This window comes from Castanea sativa, chromosome 3 (genome assembly GCF_040712315.1).
Source record: "Castanea sativa cultivar Marrone di Chiusa Pesio chromosome 3, ASM4071231v1".
NCBI classification, from domain to species: domain Eukaryota; kingdom Viridiplantae; phylum Streptophyta; class Magnoliopsida; order Fagales; family Fagaceae; genus Castanea; species Castanea sativa.
The window spans coordinates 24,886,394-24,910,173 of record NC_134015.1 but is presented as its reverse complement, the minus strand read 5'-3'; the positions used below and the strand labels follow the sequence as shown (position 1 = coordinate 24,910,173).

General features: G+C 33.8%; 1 protein-coding gene across 2 annotated transcripts; it reads left to right on the top strand.

The window, feature by feature from the left end:
- Window positions 1-7,878: 7,878 nt before the first annotated feature.
- LOC142629640 (vacuolar fusion protein CCZ1 homolog B-like) lies at window positions 7,879-22,132 on the top strand. 2 transcript variants are annotated; one of them, XM_075803661.1, is made up of 11 exons: window positions 7,922-8,126; window positions 8,897-9,101; window positions 9,870-9,963; window positions 10,691-10,871; window positions 10,971-11,009; window positions 11,117-11,226; window positions 12,806-12,901; window positions 13,083-13,541; window positions 15,755-15,910; window positions 19,353-19,582; window positions 21,758-22,132. In XM_075803661.1, exons 2-11 carry the CDS (start codon window positions 8,920-8,922, stop codon window positions 21,786-21,788), a joined length of 1,578 nt encoding a protein of 525 aa, XP_075659776.1. In that variant the 5' UTR covers window positions 7,922-8,126; window positions 8,897-8,919; the 3' UTR covers window positions 21,789-22,132. The 2 variants fall into 2 exon arrangements, with proteins under 2 accessions (XP_075659777.1, XP_075659776.1); XM_075803662.1 differs by lacking the exon at window positions 10,971-11,009 and having other exon boundaries at window positions 7,879-8,126.
- The last annotated feature ends 1,648 nt before the right edge of the window (window positions 22,133-23,780 follow it).

Sequence of the window (23,780 nt, the reverse complement as noted above, 5' to 3'; positions counted from 1 at the left end):
TCTCAAGTGACCCACAAGTTGCATACACTAGTAGAGAAAAGATTGTGGGACAAATATCATTGGTTTCATTGTGCCCATGTTCATAACATGGATGACTGTTTTGGTTTGAAAAAACATATCAAGGGCCAAATAATTTAGGGATTATTATATAGGGTAAATTACAGTAAACTACTTTGAGATTTGAGGAAATATCAAACACATCCACAACTTATTAAAAAAAGCTAATTTAATCCTTCAACACAAACGATGTTAACATTTGCCGTTAAAAACAAAGTTATCTGACTCTCTCTCCCCTCTCTCTCTCTCTCTCTCTCTCTCCTCTTTTCCTTATCCTAATTTTACAGTACTCTCTCTTTCTCTCTCAATTTTTGTTTTCTCCAAATCCGACACTCTCTCTCTCTCTCTCTCTCTCTCTCTCTCTCTCTCATCTTTTTCCCAATCTCATCTAACACTCTTTCTCTCTCAATTTTCTTTGCCTTTGGTTGTCTGAATCTTGTTGATGACGGATTCGTTTTCTCTCTCATATCTCTATTTCGGTGAACAATGATGGAGATCTTGTAGTAATGGGACTGGATTTGGGTTTGGTTTACATTGGTATTAGGATCTTGGCTGGTGTGATTGGATTTAATTGTAATTTACCGTACTATATATATTTCTCTTAGATAAGTAGAAAAATTATTTAAAATAAGGGGAAGAAATCCTAAGTAGGGATTGGCCTAGGAGCAAGAACTTGTGGTCCTTCTCTAGTTGAAATTGAGCTTCTAAGAAATAAAAACTAACTGTGCTTGGATTCCAAACTTTTGATGATGGTGAAGGAATTGGTGAAGTCCACTTTAACCCCCATCAATATCACAAGATCAAGCTCTACCTTAAAACAAATTGGGCCTTTTACATATATTTTTCCTTTTAAAGCCCATTATTTGCACACCAAACAAAGTTCACACAAAATCATTCAAAGACCAATCGTAAGCATGATATGGAATGCAAATTCTACATGAGTGGGTTGACCTATGGGAAGGTTCTAAATGGGCCAATACACGAAGGTAAGGGTAGGTTTTACGGTTACCCAAGAGAAGTGACCATCTTACCCTTAAAATTTCACATCGTCTCTTAGACCATCTTACCCAATACACATAGGTCAGTATGGACTAGGTTAGGTTAGGTTAGGTCAATGGGTTATGCACTTGTGCTTACATGTTTCATGTCTTATAAAAAATTGACGATTATAAACTATTTAAACATTATTTTGTTTTCAATAAATTATTTGAATTCACATTATATACCTAAATTATATTCCAAATTTCCAAATCCATCAAAACTATTTCTAAAGATACCAAAATAAATAAAACTAAGAACTTAAATAAGGAAAATGAACTTATATATATATAGTGAGTCGGGTTGGGTTGGTTTCATTGGGTTAGTGAGTCACATTGGGTTGTGTCTTGTTTAGGTAGGTATTGAGTTTTGAATGGTGGCCAAAGATGGCATAAATCAATTTAGGGGTGTATTGCCTGATGAGTTTATTTGTGTGTTGGGTTTTGTTATGTCAGCATGAGGTTTATGTAAGTTGGCAACTTTGGGTTGATAATGGTGATAAGTTTGTTGATTGTGGTAGCAAGATTTGTGTAACTAAAGAAGGTGGCTACTAGTTGGAGTTTTGGTGCTTCTAATGATGCATTTTGAGTGTGACCTTGTATGAGTGAGGGAGAAGGGTGAAATGTTATTTGTTTGGCTATGAGAAAAGAGGATGTATAATTAATTAATTATATATATTTTTTGTTTATATAAGTAGGATTTGTAATCAAATTTTAGATTTAACCTGTTTATTTATTTATTTTACTGAAATCAAATTAAATGATATCAGATATACTAGATAAGATTTTTTTTTCTTTTTCATTAGTTTCTCATTGATCAAACAACTAGGAGAGAAAATTGAGAAACCATCATGTGGCCAATAAACCACATGATTGAAATTAATTAGGGAACCTAAATGGATACCCCATTTTGTACCAGCCTCTGACTTAGGTCCCTAACCTTAATGATAAAACATCAAAGGACACCCTAGTCTTGATGCTTCAAAAAAAGTACATCTTTTGGCTTCAAATGTATTTTTCTTATCCACTACCACCACCTCCGTGACCACAAGCCAGCCACACCAAAACCAAATCAATGATCCACTACACCCACAACCCATAGCGTGACCCACCGACCTACCACACCCACAACGTGATTAACGATCCACCACCACAAAGATCCAAAAATCAACACCCAAAAATCAACCAAGTTTTTGTGACCCACGACCCATTTGCACAACCCAAAAACCAACAATGTAGGATGAATGTATTGCTAATAAAATCCAAGGACTAATGACTTTTCCTTTGACATTCAGTAGGATTTTAATTAGCAATGCATTTGTTGGTCATAGTAGTCTCTTGAGTTCTATTAGCAATGCATCTAGGGGAAAGCGCTTCTATTTACCCTTATGCCATGCTAAAGGTAACAAGTAGTCTCTTGAGTTTATATCCCTTGCTCACAACAACCCACGGAGAGAGAGAGAGAGAGAGAGAGAGAGAGAGAGAGAGAGAGAGAGAGAGAGAGAGAGAGAGAGAGAGAGAGAGAGAGAGAGAGAGAGAGAGGCTGAATGATGAGAAAAAAGAATTAAAATAGAATTAAAAGCAGTAGCAACTTTTTAGCAATTTAATACCATCAATGTAGCTTAATTTTTGTGGTTTGTGGTGCTAAAAATAACTTTTTAGCAATTTAACACCATCAATGTGATTGCTCTAAACGTGCAAATATACGCATTTGCTACAGTAACCATGTAAATATACGAGTAATTCTTAGGTACTCCCGGAGCACGAAGAATGATGCTCCCTCCTCTCACATTCATGGTGGGGTCCGCTCATTAAATTCATGATGGGGTCCACCATAAATGTGAGAGGAGGGAGCACCATTTCACTATACTCCGGGACTACCTAAGAATTTTTCTAAATATACATAGTTACTATAGCTTTGCATTTCATTTTTCAATCACTTCTCATCTCTTTCTCTAATGTTCCCAACCCAGAATAAATTGATCTCTCTCTCTCTCTCTCTCTCTCTCTCTCTCTCTTATACCATGACCGATCTCACTTCAAGGTTCTTCCTGTTGTCACTGCCACCACCGTCATGGCAGTGATTTTTTCTTCTCGCGATATCAGTCTCTCTCTCACTGATTTCTCTCTTTCTCATGGTTTAGTCTCAAATCGCAAGTTTTGGGTAAGATTTTTTTGGAAAATTTGTTGCATTTTAGGTTTGCTAGAAAAGCAAAAGTTGGGTTTTAATATTTGAGAAGCTAGAAAAGTAGAAGCTAAAAATTTTTGTTGGGTTTTGATATTTGAGACCTGGGTTTTGGGGGTTTTGTTGAGAGATTGAAGTGGAAGAAAGTTGATTTGAAATAAAATTTCCAAGACAGTTGGTATTTGTTTTGGGTATGGGTATTTGATATTTGAGAAGTTTGTGGGTTTGGTGAGAAGAAGTTTCTAGTTTCTGTTTGTTATCTAAGGAATTTTTATTTTTATTTTTTAGAAAACGTTGGACTATGTGTTTTGTTATGGTGTTTTTTATTCCTATTTGGCTTCAACTTGCTAGAAATTCCAGTTGATGGGGGCAATGTGTTTGCAGTTATGGGGTTATAGTCTTTGGTAAGGAAGAGAGAGATATTATTTAAGATAATAATAAAAAATTCAAAAAAAGTATTTTAATGAAATATAGTGTAAAATAGATGAATAGTTTTGAAAAGTGTCTGTGTAAAATAGAAAAAGTAGGTTCTTATACTAAGTGTGCGTTTGGATTACTGCTTATTTTGCTGAAAACTGAAAACTGAAAACTGAAAACAATAAATAAAAAATAAAAAATTACTTTTCATGCTTAAAAGTATTGTTCATATGCCTAATTGCACTGTTCATGTCCCATGAACAGTGCAATAGGCGCTGGTTTAAAAAAAAAAAAAAGCGGAAAACGTAGAACAAAGCAAACGCAGACGTACACGTGGGTTAACCAAACAGACCTTAAGTCTCCATTTGGCAAAGATTATTTTTACCAACTTATTTGACTATTTAGTTTATTTTTGCTATTATTCATGAGTCCCACTGCATTTTTTGGTGATGTTCATGGGTCCTATCGTATTATTTCAACTAACTTTTACCTTTATCTATAGTACTTTCAGCAAAAAAATTTCAGTTTTAGTAAAATAAGCAAATCCCAAACAGACCCAAAAATAGACAAAAAAAATTTAGACGGACGGATATAAATGCTCTAAAAATCAATTCATCTTAATCATCATTTCTAACCGGGGTAATTACACATAACCCACCTGTGGTTTGGGCGAAAATCATATTGTCTACCCGTGGTTTGAAAAGTGTCACTTAACCCACCTGAGGTATGTTTCGTTTGTTTTCCATAACCCACCTCTGTTAAAATCAGGGGTAAATAGGTATTTTTGCTCAAATTTTATGTCTCTCTCCTCCCAAAACAAGAAATAGAATAAAAATGCAAGAGAAACAAGATCAAAAAGTGGTATTTGTCCCTCTCTCCATTTACACAAATTTTGAACATGTCCAAAAAACCACAGAACATGAAGAACCCACCAAAGCCATCACCACCATCGAACTAGAACAACCCACAAATCACCAGCCACAACCATCAAGATCCACACCCATTGCCACTGCCAAACCCACCACTGAATCACCAGCCACCACAGCCAATCAAACACCACGACCCAAGACCAATCTTCAAAACTCAGAAACGACTAAGAAATTGCAACCCAAGACCAATCTTCAAAACCAAGAAACATCGATCAAACCCAAGACCCACAACCCACATGATATAACCATCGATCAAACCAAGAAACCACAGAAACATTGATCTAAACCCAAAACCCACACGATATAAACCCAGAAACGACCAATCTTCAAGCCATTGCCGTTAGTCTTCTAGCCTCTGCCGTTGCCATTGCCACTGAGATAGACTTGGCTGAGATGGGAGAGTCGATTATGACAACGTTTGGCAAAACCCAGATCCAACCCAACGTCATGCTCCTCCTCAAAACCCAGACCCAATCCAACACCATGCTCCTCCTCAAAACCCATACCCAACTAACACAACCAACTCGTGCTCCTCCACAGTCATCACCCAAGCCACCACGACCTAACGCTACTAACGGTCAGAACTGGAGTGTGAGAGATTAGAGAGACAAGGACAGAATAGAGTGAGAGAGGGGCAGAAAGAGCGTGAGGAATAAATTAATGTATCGAGAAGAAAATAAGTTATGGGTAAAGTAAAATTTTCCTTATGTGTTATTTTCTTTTGAGTGTGTTATAAAAATATAGTTTGTGATTTATTGGAGTTCTTGAGACAAGTTTCTAAATTTTTACAAATAGCATATTTTGATCTTATTTTCTCTTATTTTTAGTGTCTTTTTTTTTTTTTTAGAGAGACATAAAAGGGGTGTAGAAATACATATTTATTCCTGATTTTAACAGAGGTGTGTTAAGGAAAACAAACGAGACATACTTCAGGTGGGTTAAGTGACACTTTTCAAATCACGGATAGGCAAAGTGATTTTCGCCCAAACCACAAGTGGGTTACGTGTAATTACCCATTTTTAACCTCTTATCTTTTACGTTCTCCCAAGCATAGTGGGACCCATTATGTATTTATTTTATTTTATTGCATGTCAGTTAAAGCTATTATTAAATGCTTTTAGAATATTTGTTAAATGAATCTTTTAACATACTGTCTCCTTTTAACAAGGATAAAAAATAAAAATAAAGACAAAAAACAAAAAACAAAAACAAGAGTATGACTTCCGTTAAATAAAAAAGAAAAAAGACAACACAACTTTATTCTAGTTGGTACCTCTCTAGGCATTAAAGACCAGTTTGGTTGAGGGATGGAACATGAGGGGAGAGAATGAATTGTGTGGATGTTTGATTAGAGTGATTTTAAGAGAGAAAACTAGTAGAGTCTAGGTTTTTTCTTTCCATACTCATTAAAATATTTTCTTCTCAAATTTGGAGAAAACTAGAAAGAAAATTGGGAACAAAAAGTTCTCGCATGGGCAGACCAAAATGACACCGTGCAACATTCACATGGTTGTCATATTTTCTTTGGCTTTTTTTTATTGGTTATCATCTGCTTTGGTTTTTTTTTTTTTTTTTTCTTTCTTTTCTGGTTTTTGTCTTTTTTTTTTTTTTTGTGTGGCATTTGTCTCTTTTTTTTTGTTCATTTTTTTAATATCTAATTTCTGTTTTCATCATCTCATTTTTATTCTTTACCAAGCAAAAGAGTTTTTTTTTATCTTTCTACTTTTCCACCCCCTCTTAAACATCAAAACTAAAACCTCCCCTATCTTAAAAAAAAAAAAAAATGATGTACTTTTGTCCCAAGTTAGAGAGTTGCGCCAGAGGTTGCGAGAACCAACTCTAAGCTTCAGATATCGCATGTCATATTCACGGATAGCGGATGACCCTTACCTGTATTGAGCACAAAAGTTTGAAGAGAAAGAAAGAGATACACGAGTGTGACATCAAAAACTACAGTCTTCACTAACATAATTAGATAAATAATAAATGGTCAAAACTAACAAACCTCTAAAATACCCATATTTAGTAAATGGTGAGAATTGCACAGATCAGACATTACAATACAATGTTAGTAAGAGGCATCTCACTGATCAGGCCCTAACTTCATTCTAACAACCCTCTTTCTTTTTGGTTATTTTCTGATTTTTATCATAGAAAAAAGTCCATGGATGCTCAAAACAAACACAATGGCAAATTTTCTTCCGCAAAGTGACTATAACATCCATAATTTAGGATTACTGCTCATAGAATACCAAGTTTCTAATTGTTGTACTTTTTTTTTTGTTGAATTATGAGTTAAATAGCTAATAAATTGAAAAATATGAACAGTTCTACAAATTCGAAGGGTTATCAAGCAATATATAGATATATTAATCATCTTACAGAATCTGCAAGACTGTTGCTGTATTCACAGGCAATTTTCCTATTCACTGCATTAAGAAGTACGAAGATACGCTTATGGGTAATGTAACGGGCTTCACACACACAGAGAGAATATATCTTCAAACTTTTCATTCGAGTTGACAGCATAAATAATTATAACTTATAGTATTTCTAACTATTTTTTTTGAATAATAAAATCTTTTCCTTCAAATATAATATAACAAAGTATTATGTCTACAATATTTTTACAAAAAATCATAAGTAATAAATTGTTATTGTTTCTAATTTAAATTTACCACTGAAATTATTTTTTTTCTACTATAACAATCTGCCACTTTTTTCTTTTTGGAGAAACAAACCGAAGAACTTTATTCAAAGAGAAATTAGCCAAAATCACCAAAAAGTATATTATTCAGTTGTGAGGAAATACCTTCCATCCAAGTTGAATAAATACCGACATATTTTTGCTAAGTTATGAGCTAGTTGCCTAGCCTAAGACGAGAAAAAGAAATAAAATCAAAAGGCATCCTTAGAATGTTTAGCATCGGAGAGTAAGTGTTTAACAAGCATGTTTAAACATATTTCTACATATTTTAAATAACATTACACATATTTATACATATTTTTTTACTCGCATATATATCAAAAACACGTAACTTAAATTACTCACCCAAACAACCCAAGAAAGTAGGCAAATGAACAACTTACCGCATCATTTATTGTGAAACAGCTCGAAAAGATAGTATAGGCAGTAAAATTTATTTATAAAAGATAAAAAAAGAAGGAAATAGATGACCCGTCTGATCTGTAGTGGGTCCCCCATCTGATCTACCTACCTATTTCCTACTATTCAAAGTCTCAGAAACTTCTTCTCTCACCTCAAATTCCCCTCCAATACAAACGCAACGCAACGCAACGCAACGACTAATAGTAATCCCTATACCTTTGCAAATAGGCACTACTTCCATCAATTTACATTTACTCCCTCCGAAATTTCAATCAATCTTTGCACAATTAGCTTTTGTGCAATTGGAATTTAGGAACCCGAATTGGCTGCCCTCCTTGGAGATCTACAAAATCTCAAACCCACAGCTGACACAGTGAGTACTCAAAATTGTGGTATGTTCAAGAATCCCCCTTTAAATTCCAACGCTTACTTTCGTTTTTCATCTTCAACTCTCATTTCCTTTTTATTTGCTGATGATGGTTGATTAACTATACTGGTACATTTGGGAATTCCTACTCTAAATTATTGGGATGTTCTTAATAGAGTCTTTCAAATATGCTTGTAATAATTGTGGAGATGCCACTTGGAGTTTGCTCCAACTGTTTGTAGAAATGCCTCTGTGAGTTTTAGCTTAGATCAGTCATTTTGCTTTAACATTTTGAAATTACTACTAATAAATAGGCACCCCCCCAGGCAGGTGTGTGTTTGGAGAGATCATATTTTGGTAATATAATCTAAAGTGTAATTTGGGACCTGGTACAACCACGGCTTTTAGGACCCAAATTTTATTTTATGGTAAGTATGTGATATAATTTGATTTGGGTTTGATGTAATTTGAAAAAGTGACTATAACTATAACCAATATGGGTGAATTATCTTGGTCATGATTTTTCATCTTGTTAGAGTAATGCTACAGACATAACAATTTTTTCCCAACAGTTGACGGTGCAAATTTTTACTGGTTCTCATCTGGGCGCGCATCATTGACATCACTTTTCTTACCTAACAATAAGCAATAACAGCTTGTCAACTCGGCATTTGTGAACTTTTTTTTTGCCTCTTGACTTATTGGTTTGATTTAATTGTTTGAGAAATCCTTTATTATCTGTTCATTGTGTTGTATCTCATTTATTTTCTTCTTTTCTTCCCTTTCCCTGTCAAGGTTTATGAGTTGTGGGCAAAAGAATGGGGATGTCAGCTGCTACTACTGCCGCTGAAGGCATAAAATTTTGCATATTTGATTTGAGAAGGGGACAACAAGAGGGGCAGGAGCTCGACAAGATTTTGTTTTTCTTTCCTGCTGATTTGCCCTTTTCAGCACAGCTTTCTGTTATAGGGCTGAGCGAAGGACTTATCACGTTTACAAGGTTAGTACTCCCTCTTGTTTACAAAGCTAAGTATGTGTTTGGATAATGATGAAAACCAGCGCGTCTGCATTTTGGCCTTTTTTTTTTTGAGAAGCGTGTTTCAGCTTTCCAGTGGGTCCTATGCACTGTTTACAGGATCCACAAATCTCTTTTTCCAGCAAAATTTTCATTAAAAATGGGTTCTACGGCACTATTCACACATTAAAAATTATTTTGTTACAATGTTTTCAGTTTTCAGTAAAATAAGCGGTATCCAAACACACCCTAAACTTGGTACTTTTCTGCTTTATCTCTGTGATAATGATGATAAAGCAAAGGGGAAGTAAGCAGAGAAATCAGAATTCAATCAATATAGAGATAATGAAAATAAATGGAGAAACCGGTAGAATCTAGTGTGTGCGCATGCGTGTGCATACGTCATTTTTTTTCCTTTGTTTTCTTTTTGATGAGAGAAGCCTGTTTTAGATATTTTTTTTACTTCCATTTTCATAATACCCTAGCAGTTGACTGCGCCTATTTGAGTTTATCTACAAAGAGGCAATTACAATTTTATGATACAACTGTCTTCTAATCATTATAATTGTAAGAGACTTGTTTCTGCAAAAGGCATGATCCTACTCGAGTATATTTGCCTTAAAATCCTATTACAAGCTAAAGCAAATTGATTTGACCACTAACACTTTCAATATGTTTCTTTTATTAATATTATTATTATTATTATTATTCTTGATGTTAATTTAAGGGTACAACATCTCTTTTTTAATGCAGAATTTTCTCTCCTGAGGCTGCCTGTGAGGTCATAGAAGCAGAGAGGCACTCTCATGTTTTTTATGAGGCAGAACCAGATATCTGGATGGTTATGGTAAGCTATCTCCTTTTTGTGTGGCTTTTTATAAAAAAGAAAAAAGAAAAAATATATATACATGTATGTGCATGCGTGCGTGCGTGTGTGTACTGAATAGGTTGATAAAGTAGTTACTATTATCTTACTTTGATGGTAATATGCATCTTAATTTACCTATCAAAAAATGTTTAGAAGGTAATATGTTATATTCTATGCAGATCTGTTATGGTGTTGCTCTGGGTCATTATATTCTAACAATCTGCATCTAAAATTGTAGACTTGTCTCCCTCATTACAAAATTAATTTAAAACCTCAGCCCTTTAATTCCCCTTTAGTTGATTAATATTTTTCACTCAAATCTAAGCCTTTAAACTATATATCTAGTATAAGATGTTGCCATACGGAATACCAGGAACTGTTTGCTAGTTATGGAAAATAGGGCTTGAGAAGTTGCTTATTCAACTGTTATTTTTCCTTTGAAGGGTTTCATTGTCAGAATGTATGTGCCATCTTTCCTCCATACATTGCTTGTGGATGTGACTCTGTAACATGAAAGATTTGCCTCTATGCTTGTGTCTTTGAGGGAATAATTCACAAGAAAGACTTTTAGTTTTTGTGAAGAATATATGGAGCTCAGTATGTATCATATTATTATTATTTTTTCAGAAAGATGTTTGAATGCCTGCTCATAAGCTTAGTGAAGTTTCTTAAGAGTAGTTCTAAGTTATGCTCTGTTTTATTGAAGGTAGTGGAGAAGAATGAGTCAGAAGCCATATGGCGGATTGATGCATTACGAAAGGTTCTTAAAGAAGTTCACTCTCTGTTTCTAATGTTTCATGGATCCATTAGAACAATGATTGAGAAAGAACCTGCTGGAGGATTAATTCGATCTCATTTGTACCCTTTCATCATGGATTATCTAAGTGGTAAATTATCATGCAATCATAAGCCTATTAAATTAACCTATATCTACATTTCTTTAGTCTATGGTTCAAAATATTTCATTGTAAGTCACTAATTGCCAGCATGTCAAAAGCGGTCTCTATTGGATAACTGCTGCTGGGGTAATGCTGAAGTTGCTGTATCAAATGCTCTCCATTGGATTTGTGCTACCCACGTAATGCTGAAGTTGCGATATCTCATACCTTGTAACTTTTCTCTTTTGAGGCAGATTTTCTTCTTGGCAAGAAACTCCAGCTACCATCATTCCGTGACTGTTTAAAGGAGCGTGGAACTGTGCAGATGCTGACTGTAAGTCGGGAGGCTGCAATTGAAGTTCAGGTTTGTCTTTAAGAACTATGTTCATTAGTCATGTGCAAGTGAAAATCCTAAGGGCTTCTTTGATACACAAGAATAGATTCAAGGATAGAATAGCTATTCCTTCAAATTTGCTACTCAGTTATTGGGTTATGTTTCATTACTAGGAATAATTTTTTCTAAGGATTGAAATGGAAGAATAATTATTCCTTACCAAAAATTCCATAATTGCTACTTTTTTACCCACATAATAGCTCAAAAAGATAAAACCCCAAAAAACCATTGTTGGTAACCACTCCCTAAAAGCTTGGCCGCTCTCCTCTCTCTCTCTGGTGTCCGTAATAGTGCAAGACTAATTTCCTTTTATATTAATTCTACAATTTTTTCAATTTATGCATAATAAGATGTTAAATGAGACTCACAAAGAGTGAAAAATAATTTTATACAGGCATTTTAATAAATTCAATTGGTATATGATTCCATTCCACCATCTTATCATGTTGTACCAAACCATGAAATACAAATTCAAAGTTCTATTCATGTGTTATTACCAAAAAAATGATAGGAATAGTTATTCCATTTTATTTTCTTATATTCCTTGTACTACTCATCTATATTCCCAACCCGGATGTATCGTAATTCGTAAATATCTTCATGATTAACCTATAACTTTTTTGATTAAAGCTGTAAGTGTGGGACTTTGCCTAGACTTTCTTTTTTTGTCTTTATTTTATGGAGATTTGTTTTCTGGTATGCTTGGTTACTAGTGGTTTGGACTCTTTGTATTTCTGATTTATAAGCATGGTGGAACAATTTTTGTTCTGTTGGATCAAGGACCATTCCATTTGCAGTAATCGATAGTAATTGAAAAATCCTGGTGTTAATGGTTTATTTATTTATTTATTATATATTCCATGTTTCTTCAGGTCATAAGTAATTTGGCTGATTGTTATTGAAATTATCATTTTTTAACTGCAGAAATTCTGTCAAAAATTATGTTTTCGACCTGTTTCCTGATTTTCCACCAAAAAATCATACTTCCCAAAACCATTCTCAAACGCAGAAATTCTATCAAAAAAATTCTGTTTGTAACCGATTAAACTCATGTATTATTAAGTCAGAATGCCTCTCAAGAACCATAGTGCTACTACTTAGACAGTTTTAGATCTCATTCTCTTGCTTAAATATAATTTGTATCTATAAAAGCCATCATTTTCTTTAAAAAAGAAAAAGGAGTGTATTGAAGTACCACATATGGATTAAGGGAAAATGGGAATTATCTGTGGTTGATCTCGTGCAAGATTGTGTAGTTTTTCTAGATGGGAATTCAAATATATGTTAATTTGGGCCATATATCCAGAGCAAATTTTTAGGTTTCTCCATCTTTGTGCAGCTTTAAGAATTTAGGTTTAACCTAGCTATAAACTACAACCAATATATATAAATGTGTGTGTGTGTGTGTGTTCTTGAAAGGTGGGTCTAAACAATTATGTTTCATTTTCTTTAATTTCATTGAGACTGATTTATAGTAAATATTCTTATGAATTGAGTTTCATGAATTTTTATATTCACCTATTTCTAATGATTACATCTTGTTTTGCAGTCGCTTGTCAGGGTACTAGAGTCTTTTGCTGGGAACACACAATTCTACTCGCTGATTTTATTTCAGGACCTGCTAGTGTCTACGACTCTTTCTCCTGTATGGATATTTGAATCTTATTTGATCTTTGATGCTTTTATATTAATATTATGCACTATTTAATTCAATCCAAAAAGTTGACAAGATTTTCAGCAACTGTACAACATTCGTGTTAACAGACTTCTGATAATGAACATTGGCGAATTTCTGCTCTAACCTTCTTTATGAAATTTTTTGTCAGGTTGATACCATAAACTTATTTACATATGCTGTTCTAAGGTTGACACCGCGTGCTCTATCCTCTGGAGTTAGTTCCTGGTCCTATTTACGCAAAGGAAGTACAACATCTAATGTTGCCACTGGCTCCATCTTGGCCCAGTCTGCTTCTGTTTCAGAACAAAATTTTCGTTCTCGGGATACCTCTCCACCTGGTGGAGATAATAGCCATCACATTGCAAGGCCCTTACAGCCGGACAGGTGGTCCAAAGGCAAAGATGGTTTTCTTGTCACTGACATATGGGGTGCAGAAGCTAGTAGTTCAACTTCGGCCACCCCAACCATTTGGCTTCAGCAGACAGAGGAGAGAGTGTATGTCTGCGCTTATCAGTATAGGAGCCTTACCTTAATCCTTCTTGTTCCTGTTGCCTCCATTCTTGGGGAGCAAGGTGTTTCAGCGGTGAAGCAGCAAATTCTTGAAAATGTTAGTTTCCTACCTGTTTTTACTGAATTTTTTTTCCCTCTACTGAATCCCTCTGTTTATTCTTGTCCTAAACAATTTGGTGCCTTAATTGCCACCCTAACTTATTGGAGTTGTTGTCCTCTGATGATAAAGTGATACTTTCTTATTAATAATTAATATATGTATATATATATATATATATATATATATATATATATATATATGCACGCACGTGTGTGTGTAGTGATACTTTCTTAAGTGTGCCACATTGTTGTTCCAATGAATTTTAATTATTTATTGAAATATGTATAGTTTGTTTCTTTAGAATCTTTCTTGTGTCCCTTTAGAGTTTTCAACCTCCTCTTTAGCACTTTGTCTCATTGGGTCTGCTTTTGTTTTCATGGGCATTGTCTGAAGGGACAAACAATTACATTCATCATCCTTTTTCCTGGCATATTGGGGCTATTCTAGGTTGATTTAATATAAAGTTGTTAATTTTTACGGATCCCTATAAATAAGCAAATATTGTAAGTATAAATGACTGAAAGCAACGCTAGTTTCCTTCTGTTCTTCATAAAATTCGTATTTCTTATGAAAAACACATTGAGGGGCCATTTGGTCTGCAGAATCCTGACAAGATTCCCATCATTCTCCAGGAATTGATTGGATTTTCATCTTTGGTTCTCTAATTACATAACACATTCCAAGAATGTCACCTTCCCATGTTTCAGGGGAATATGATTACCACATGAATGATGCTAACATGAGATACCCACCATGTGGGAAATGTGGCTAAAATGACTAAAATGCTTATATGTATAATACGCACACACTCGCATGCACACACTTGCATACATCCATATATACATATGTACATATGAGTAATTAGAAAACATACCATACATCTAATCATCCCATCAGTTTTGCTTGCTCATATGACATCTTGAATACATAGAAAATGATGTTGTTAAGCATTCACAAAGTAGGTTCAAAGAAAGAATGATCCTGAATTACTCAGCAGTGTAATGTAAATGCACTACATTGAGAATTGACATTTCTAGAATGAGCATTTCTTTTTTTGATAAGTAACAGAATAAATTTTATTAAGAATAAAAAACCAACCAAGTACACTGGAAATGTACTACAATGGCAAAAATCAAGAACCCAGATTACATTGATCAATAAGATCAAGGAGGGACAAACAAGAACAAGATGACAAAACTAAACTCCAATCAAGGAGAGTTTAGAAGGAAGACTTCATGTCGAGGATAGATTGTTGACAATCCTCAAAGCATCTAAACATTCTGTTCCCACCATAAGAAAGACTTTCTGTTAACTCTTGACTCATAATGTAAATGTTGTCACTCGCTACTGGCGGTCTCCAATTCTTTACTAACAAATTTAGGTCATGTTTTTTTGCATTACAATTCATCTATGTAAACCATAATTGAAGGATTGGCAAAGCTTTACACATAAACATAATTGAGAGAATAAGTGAATACAAGACAAAAGAACAGCAGTGGGGAAAGAAATGGAAAATGCTCGTAAATTAAGGAGTTATACCTCTTCAAGCCCTCAACTATTCTGTGAATAGAGAACGATGTAAAGCCAAAATTCCCTTGGTGGATAGAACTATTACTCCACATGTCCCAAAACGATTGTCCTCTTTTTTTTTTTTTTTCTGGCATGTCCCAAAATGAGTGTGCATTTCAAAAATTCAAAGCATCAAGTTTTCATTTCATAATGGAAAAGAAGACTAATGTATGAGGTTGCATATGGTACTTTAAAAAAAAAAAGTGCCTTTCCCAAGGAGTAACAAGTAATAAGAAGGTCAATACATGCAGTTAGGTAAATGAAAAGTTTCCTATACTAATCCTTCAGTTGGACTTGGAGTAAATTACCTTTCACTTTAGTTTGATGTTAGATGCTCATTTCTGGAGCTCTTTTGCTGCATGTTGATCATATTTTTGGTTATAAGGCATTGATAATTTTCTGCTTTATGCTCATTTTTTCAGCTTTCTATTGTTTGTCCTTGAGAAGGTAAACTACCATTGTACAGAAAGTTTTTTTTGGGGGGGGGGTGTTGGGGGCGAGTCCTGGGGGCCTTAATACACTGTTGGGCCCCTTTCTTATGAGCTTAAGGTTTTGAACAATTGGTTAACCAACATATTGCATTGAGAGACTGGAAGCTTGTCTGTGGCTAATCTTATGTTCTTTCTTGCCGAATTTGTCAGGCATCACTTAAGATGTTGAAAATTGAAGAAAAACTTTCGAAAGGATGGGCTGGTGAGAATGCTTATCATGTCAGTGGGTATCGCTATTTACTAGTAGATGGTGACAGAGATGTATCCAGAGCTTCTCCACCAGGAAAGGTTACAACCCTAACCAAGGTAAAGTGTCCTAGCATAGTTTAGCTTGTTGACAGCATGCTTACTTGGTCCTCTTCTTTAGCATAAAAATTACACTCATGTTTATTTTCCATATTTATAATTTAATTTTTACTTCTTGTTCTTTTAGGATGTTATGTCAACAACTTTACATGATTTAAGGGGGGAAAAATCCCATTATCCTTATCTGATTAGAGTTCAGTCTCATTGGATGATAATTTGTTTCTACTTTACAGTTTCGTCCATTCAAGATTTTTATTATGGGATTAATGTGTGGAGATTGATTGAAGCAAGAGTGTTATCATTTTAAAGGTTTGTTTATAATTATTCTAGGATCATTTGGAGTGAGGTCCTCACACTTTCTCACTTCCCTCCTGGATTATATCATTTCACATTTTATAAGGTTTGTATCTTTGGTTAAAGGGGATTCTAGGTATGACTCAAGTAGAATATTGTGATGCTTATGTTTAATGTCTCAGAGTGAGTCACACTCATCAAAATGTGAGGTGCATGTCCAGCTCCATTTTGTTTTGGTTAAAAGGATAAATAAACTACAATTGTGAATTTGAATGGAGGCTGCATAATACTTTGACAGTTATGACATTGATTTGCAATATATTCTCCTTTAGTATCCGTAGATACCCAGAGCAAAGATTAACAAAAAGAATTATTATGGTGAAACTACTGTTACATGAGCTTGGTAACATGTTGAGGCCTTCTGATCTATAAGTGATTGATCTTTTTGAGGTGCTATACTTCTTTAAAATGATTAATCGCTGCTTTGGACTGGTTATAGCCTTTGCAACTATGTAGCAAGAGTTGGTTCATTGTTCAACCCCAGTTAAACAATCTAGATGCACTGATGCTAAACGGACAGCCCGAGCTTTCCTTGAGCAGAGGGATTATCATAAGTTGCAACGCAAGAAGTTTGGGAGGTGAAAAGTCACCAGTAGAAATACTAGGAGTCAGTAGCTGATTTACATGAAATTTGGTGACCTGAAGAGAATCGACATAGGGATTAAAAAATTCACCGCCTTATGATCCTAACCTACACCACTTTTCGGCTAGATTCCTTCATTTAAGCTTCCATATTAATAAATTTTCTATTTATGGTAACGTTTCCTTTTGTTTAAGAGTTAAATTAAGGTCCTGATGGGACCCCATTTCAGGACGTTTCTTAGAGTCAATAGTATTGCTTTCTGTAATTTTCTCTATTTTGTCTTTTTTTTTTTTGGCAATTTTGTCTCTACTTTTTTAGCCTATTTCGTGCCTGACAAAATTAAGGTTTCCTAGCCTAGGCTTTCTCTAATGTTTTCCTATATAAGTGAGTGTTATAGCCTATTGCCCATCAAATTATTCAGTAGAAAGAGTTTTCTTCTCGTTTCTTTGCCTCATGGATTCAAGGTTTTCTATAGCACTCAGGTGCCTCTTATATTTCTTGAGGTATACATGTTCTACTTCTTGTGGCCTTCCCACTGTCATGCACAAAACATAAATCCAAAGGCATCCACTCAGTGGTTGTCTAGAGGTGGTAATCCCACCTTTTATGTCTCCTGAAGAACTACCTGAAGAGTAGAGAGTGCTGTCCTTTTCCTTTTCCTGACTCTTGTTTAACATCGCGGTTTTTCCAGAATCCTCATTTAGTATCATATCATTTCTAATGGCATGAAGAAGTATTAACTGCTGGTTTGCTGTCTTCCTTTTTTAATAAAAGTAAAGGAATTTAGTGGATGCACATGTGATAGGGCCTTTGTACCCTAGCCTGGGCTGAAAATTTTCCTCTTTCAAAACTTTTCTTCCATACAAATCATTTTCTCATTATATATTTTAAATTCAGAAGATGATAGTCTACAGACAATCGGATTTTTAGATCATTGATTGGATATTTTTTAGTATATATTTTTAGATCAAAAGGTGATGGTAGCCTAAAGATAATTGGATTTTTTTTTCTTATTATATCTTTTTAGGTCAAAAGTAATGGCAACCTACAGAATGGTAATCGTTGTGAAATCTCTTCCTCTGTTTGGTATGTTTTGGGCCTTTCCTCAGGATAATAATATCTCTTGCTTTGAGATTTGAGCCAATGAGTAGCATTTTCATTTGTTTTGGAACTTTTCTCCGGTCTTTATTACCCTTGTTTGGAAGAAACATTATTAGACAACCTTTAGTTGATCTATTTGCTTCTTTAACTGAGTCGAATGAATAAAAATGATGCTCAAGAATAAATTTAGCTTATTGATTTTCTCGATAATTCCCTGGGTGTCAATTGCTTTCCATCTTTTTTCTTTTCTTTTTTAACTTCACCATCATTAACATTATCAATATAGTATAAATAAGATGATGATGATGATGATGATGATATGTGGTCTATGGTTGCTATGGATTTGTGGTCTATGATTTTGGGTTTATTTGGATTAAGTTGTGTTATGCCAAAGTTAGTTGTGGGGCTCCTAGCTTGCTAGCAAGGCCAGTTTAGTCGTCATTGAAATGGTCATATATGGATAATTGTTCTCCATTGTCTAATGTGGTGTCTTTGGAAGGAAATAAATAGTAGGTGTTTTGAAGATAGTGAGAGATCCATACCAGACCTCAAGTTATTTTTCTTTAGAACTTTATTGGATTAATTGTTTGCTTTGCAAAACCAATCATTTTCTTCTTTTCTTGATTTTCTTGATTCTTGTCATTTTTATATGTGATTTGTTGACCCCTATACACTCTCTGTGAACTAGGGTGTCCTTTTTTTGATATCAATAAAACTTATTACTTATCAAATATATATATGATGATGATGATGATGATGATGATGATGATGATGATGGCACTAATGTTGATTATGATAATATAAAATTGCTAGATATCCATGAGTTAGCCTGAACCCTGAAGACCAGTGTTATATATATACTTGCCTGCAGTGTCATGCTGAAGTTATCATGCTGTCTGGGGACTGATGATACTGGTGGAACTGGTTGTTATTATTGTGATGTCATGTGATTGCAAGATGTTTGGGAGTAATAATAAAAGTGATACTAGGTTAATGTCAAATGTTAGTGAGTTTTAGCGCAAAAATGGAATCTGAATTGAGGCCTCCAGGGCCATGTTGGTGAGACTTACTGCTGCTGCCTAGGGACTAAAACTTGTGGTTGCTGTCTGAGCTTAGTGATGGGACTAGTCTTATCATTTAGTACCCATCCATAATTGCATCTAAAATTATTCATTGACAATTATATATTGGTTAAACTCTAGGTCTCACGACTCTGACTTATTAGTCAAACCTTTAGCTCTGCATGTGGTCTAATGTTAGGGCATTAGCATGGAACTTGATGACATAATTTCAGATGGTGGATGCTGACTTGTCTGCTTAGACCTTATTACTGGTCAGCTGATTTCTTGTGAGATGATTTTAAAACTTAACTAGGCTGTTTATTCAAGTATTGTACTGTTGCAGGAATCTTTGCTTGCCTTAAGTAAGGTTAGAGAAGAAGTTGATTTGGAAAAAGGTCGAATGGAACATGATAATGCAGGTCAAGAGAAAGATTTGGAAGTTTGCATTAGAGCTAAAAACAATGCTTGGGTTATTGCTCGTATTACAAAAGGGAAGGAGCTTTATATGGTTCTAGAGAAAGCCAACGAAACAGTTCTTTATGCCTCTGATGCTGTTGAGAAGTTCAGCAACAGGTAGCCCATTTTATTATATGCTTCCCTTGGTGTTAATTATTTTTAAGGTAACCAGGAAAAATATAAATAATAAAAAAGGCATGAATATCATGGCCTGGTTTAAATTCAAGATAAGCTTCTTTCCACCTGTTTTGGTTGACAAAAAAGTATTTCACAAAACTCAAATTATGATGCTGCATAATTTTTTCCCAGAAAAGAGAGAGTTTCCTTTTAGAAAATTCCCAAATGAAAATCTTTCTATATATGCATATAATTTTTTGACTGAAATATATGTATATAATTGGAATAGGACTCTTGGTGTTCACTTTTCATTATATCCAAATATGCCCATACTTTTTAGCCCAAATTGATTTTATAAAAAATACAAATTTAGAACAAAAAAAGATTTTAACAAATGATTAAAAGACAAACTGGAAGCAGAACCCAGGTTCACACAATTTCACCACTCTCATTAATGTTATTTTTCATCATTTGAATTTAAATGTTTCTTACCCACATGTTAAGAGTTCTTACAAAAAAAAAGACTGCCAAGTCGTTAACCTTTTCTATTCTTTTTATCTTTTTTGAAAAAAAAAAAAAAAATTCAAATGGAAACTCAATTGCCAAAACTAACTTATAAAATAATTTGAGATTACCCAATTTCTAAGGAACCCTAAAAGAAAAAATGATAAATTTTAATTAAAAAAAATTAAAAAGAGGTCTGATCACACACTCCATTGGGCGGAAGAGTCTAGTTTCCATTGTTGTTATTATTATTTTTATTTTTTAATTTTTAATTTTTTTTATTTATGAAATAGTTTCCATAATTGTTTGAGTAATCTAGGTTTGAAGCGTTTTTGTCTTAGAAAATTGTCTTTCCCTGACAATCAATGATTAATCCTGGTTGTCAAAATCGTGATCTGGATCGTAAGATTGCACGATTTTACGATCCCACCTCACCGAAACGTTTATAATCGCACTAGGATTGTAAAAATGATAGGATCGTACGTAGGATTGTGTAGGATCGTATGAGATCCTACCAAAAACAAAAATTTTTGGCTTTTATTTTATTTTATTTTATTTTTTATTTTTATGAGATAAATTTTTTGTTTTGATGAAGTTTTAAGGGTTTTTTATATTTTCATGTTGTGATGATATGACTTTTGATTTTATTTTTATAAAAGTATGTTAACCTAAGCAAAAGTTTTCTAGTTTTTAGTTCACTTGTAATCAAAATGAATGAATGTTTCAACATTTCTAAATGAAAATTTTGATGTTAGCTTTGCTGCCTTCTAAACTATAATGTTGTTAAATTTGTTTGATCAATATACTAATTTGTGTTCTAATATTACTAAAATACTTTTTTATATATAATTTTATCAGTTACGTTTGTATTTTTATATTGATTGATTGATTTTTTTGAGCATGCTCTTTAATTGTTGCTGAGTGGTATAACTTAAATAGTTGAGTGTGAAATTGTATCTTGATGTCTTTTGCAGCTCTAGTATATAAATATATAATGTCTACATAGATGATGAAATAGATGATGATGATTAGGAATTTAGGACAGTGGTTATAAGAACCTTAGAATAGGAATAATTAAATATTCACTTCACCTTAATATTCATCTTGCTTTTGGATTTCATATTGTAGTTAGCTAGTTTCCATTTGCTAACTTATTTTGGATTTCAAACTTGAAACTTAGAACTTGAAAAATATTTTCCATATGTAAGTTTAGATAAATATTTTGGTATTTGGTTGCTAATTAAACATTTATTGAACTTTTTAAATACATTAGGTCAAAACTAAAATATATTTGTGTCGTTAGTATAGACTTGGTGATGTCTGACATGCAAATTACATCATATGATGCAACTCTTAGTTTTTTTTTGGATGAATTTATAATTTATGTGATTATTCAATATACAAAGTCATTATCATTGTGTTTTTTGCTTTAAATCTGAATATATGTAGGATCTTATGATTTACGATCTGATTCTATGATCTACGATCCTCCCACCTACCTTCAACGATCCTATGTAGGATCTCGATTTTGAAAACCTTGGCTGGATTGCATATCAATTCTAACAGCACTTATTCTTAATTATCAATTTTGACAGTTATTATTTATCATTTCATGTGATCTTAGACCAACAATAATCATAATAATCATCTATTTGTTTTTGAGTTGTGCAGGTATTGCAATGGAGCCTTTTCTTTGGATTAGGGAAAATTCGTTGGTTTCTGATATTCACGTTCTTATAATAAAGAAGGGATGCACGAACATGGTTAGCATTCTCTAACTGCCATCCTCTTTCTTCCTGACACATATTGGCGGCCTTCCACTGTAATTTTCTTGTAACAATGAAATTTTTTAAGAAAGAAATGAAAAAAAATATATGTATATCAGTTACATGTATAAGCACATATGTTCATGTAAACATGTTGATCTATTTGTTTTTGTTACCTTTAGGAGCTGCTATACTATGCAAAACTGGTCACTGTATTTGCAAGTTTTGTCTACTTTAAGGTTGTTTCCTGGTGTAATACTAAAGAAAGCGTTACGAATTGGAGAGCTACTCTTCTATTAATTATTCTAAAGGCCTCCGTTGGAAGAGGGAGGGGGATAGGAATAACGTTGCTCATGTTTTAGCGAAATGGTCTCTTGGCTATTCTGCATATGGTAGTTTTGACATGGTTTTTAGCCCTCCTGTTTTGTTGATTTAATCCTGGAGGAAGCTTCCCCCCTCCATTTTTTTTTCCCACAAAGTCATATATATATATATATAAAAGAAGCACTGCTACGAATGATATATTATATGCCAATATGGGAATTATTGAAAAATTAAGATACAAAACAGCGAGTAGGGATGGCAACGGGGTGGGGTGAGTCTGAAGGATGGAGACTTCGCCTCCACTTTACATGGTTTTGTGTTACCTTATCCCTGCCCTGCTCTGCATGATGAGAAAACTTTTCTTGTCCCATCCCCACCCTTTGGGGTCTCATGAAATTCCGTCTCACCTCGTAAAATCCCACTTTTTGTTAATTTGCCTACAACTATTACAATTGTTTTTAATAAAATTTGTTTCGCTAATAAAAATATACTTGAAATTACAAATAAATTTATCCCATCAAATCAAACTAATTTTTAGCAAACATTGAATAATATTATTAAAATGTTTTACAAGACAATATTATAATAAAAACAAAAATTACATAATACAAAATCAATGATTCAATAGTATATAAATTTGTTTATAATAAAAATAAAAGAAAATGTTAAAATTGGTACCTTATTTTCAACTTTGCTAGAGAAAAAAAAAAGAGGTAGAAAGTCTTATTGGGTAGAATAAAATACGTTGATGATATGTTTGATTAAATAGTAGGGTTTTAGGGTATGAAAAATTTACAATTAATGCGGTGTTGGACGGGGCGAGTTGGGTCTAAAAAATCTAAATCCATCCCTGCCTTACCTTGTGGTGCGGGGCTAAAATCTCATCCTATCCCCGCCTCACCACCTTTGCGGGGTGGAAAAAACCTGCGTGGGGCGAAGCGGAGAGGGCAGGGTGGGGCAAAATTGTTATCTTTAATAGCGAGGATGTGTGTATTAATTGAAAATTAAATATATTTATGTATATTTTTAAAAAAATATACTTAAGGGCAAATTATAACTTACCTACTTGGTTGAAATTTAAGTTGTCTATATGTGGTTTAAAAGTTGGCACTTTGCCCACCTAAAGTTCACTCTATTAAGCTTTTTTACTCATATCTGTTAAAAGTATGGCTAAATATGTAGTTTTAGTCCATTTTAAGTCTTTCTCTTCCTCAAACAAAAACACATACAAAAATAAGACAAAACAAGATCAAAAGGGAGGGTTTTGTAAATATTAAGATTGAGAAAGAAATTTGTGGTGATTATTCTTCTGCTTGTGTCATCATCAGGTACAATTGCTAGGGTAATTATATTTTACAGTCGATTCTACACTATCCTTCAAAATTTTTTTTTGAGATAGAAGCCTCACCCATCAAGATTCCATATATTTTTTCAACCAATAGGCCGAATCCTGCATTTTTGACATAAAAAAGAATAACAAGAGCATTTGCCTTAAAATTAAAACTAGAAATTTCAATAACACCACCAAGAAGTTCAATATATTGAACTAATACATGAATTGCTAGTGACACGATCAGAAATGCAACAAAACTCGGGTAGAAAAG

Excerpts from the sequence above, each read along its gene's own strand:
- LOC142629640 (XM_075803661.1), top strand. The coding sequence starts at position 8,920 with ATGGGGATGTCAGCTGCTACTACTGCCGCTGAAGGCATAAAATTTTGC. Across the intron at positions 11,227-12,805 it reads AGGCTGCAATTGAAGTTCAG|TCGCTTGTCAGGGTACTAGA; the intron begins GTTTGTCTTTAA and ends CTTGTTTTGCAG. Across the intron at positions 13,542-15,754 it reads AGCAGCAAATTCTTGAAAAT|GCATCACTTAAGATGTTGAA; the intron begins GTTAGTTTCCTA and ends CGAATTTGTCAG.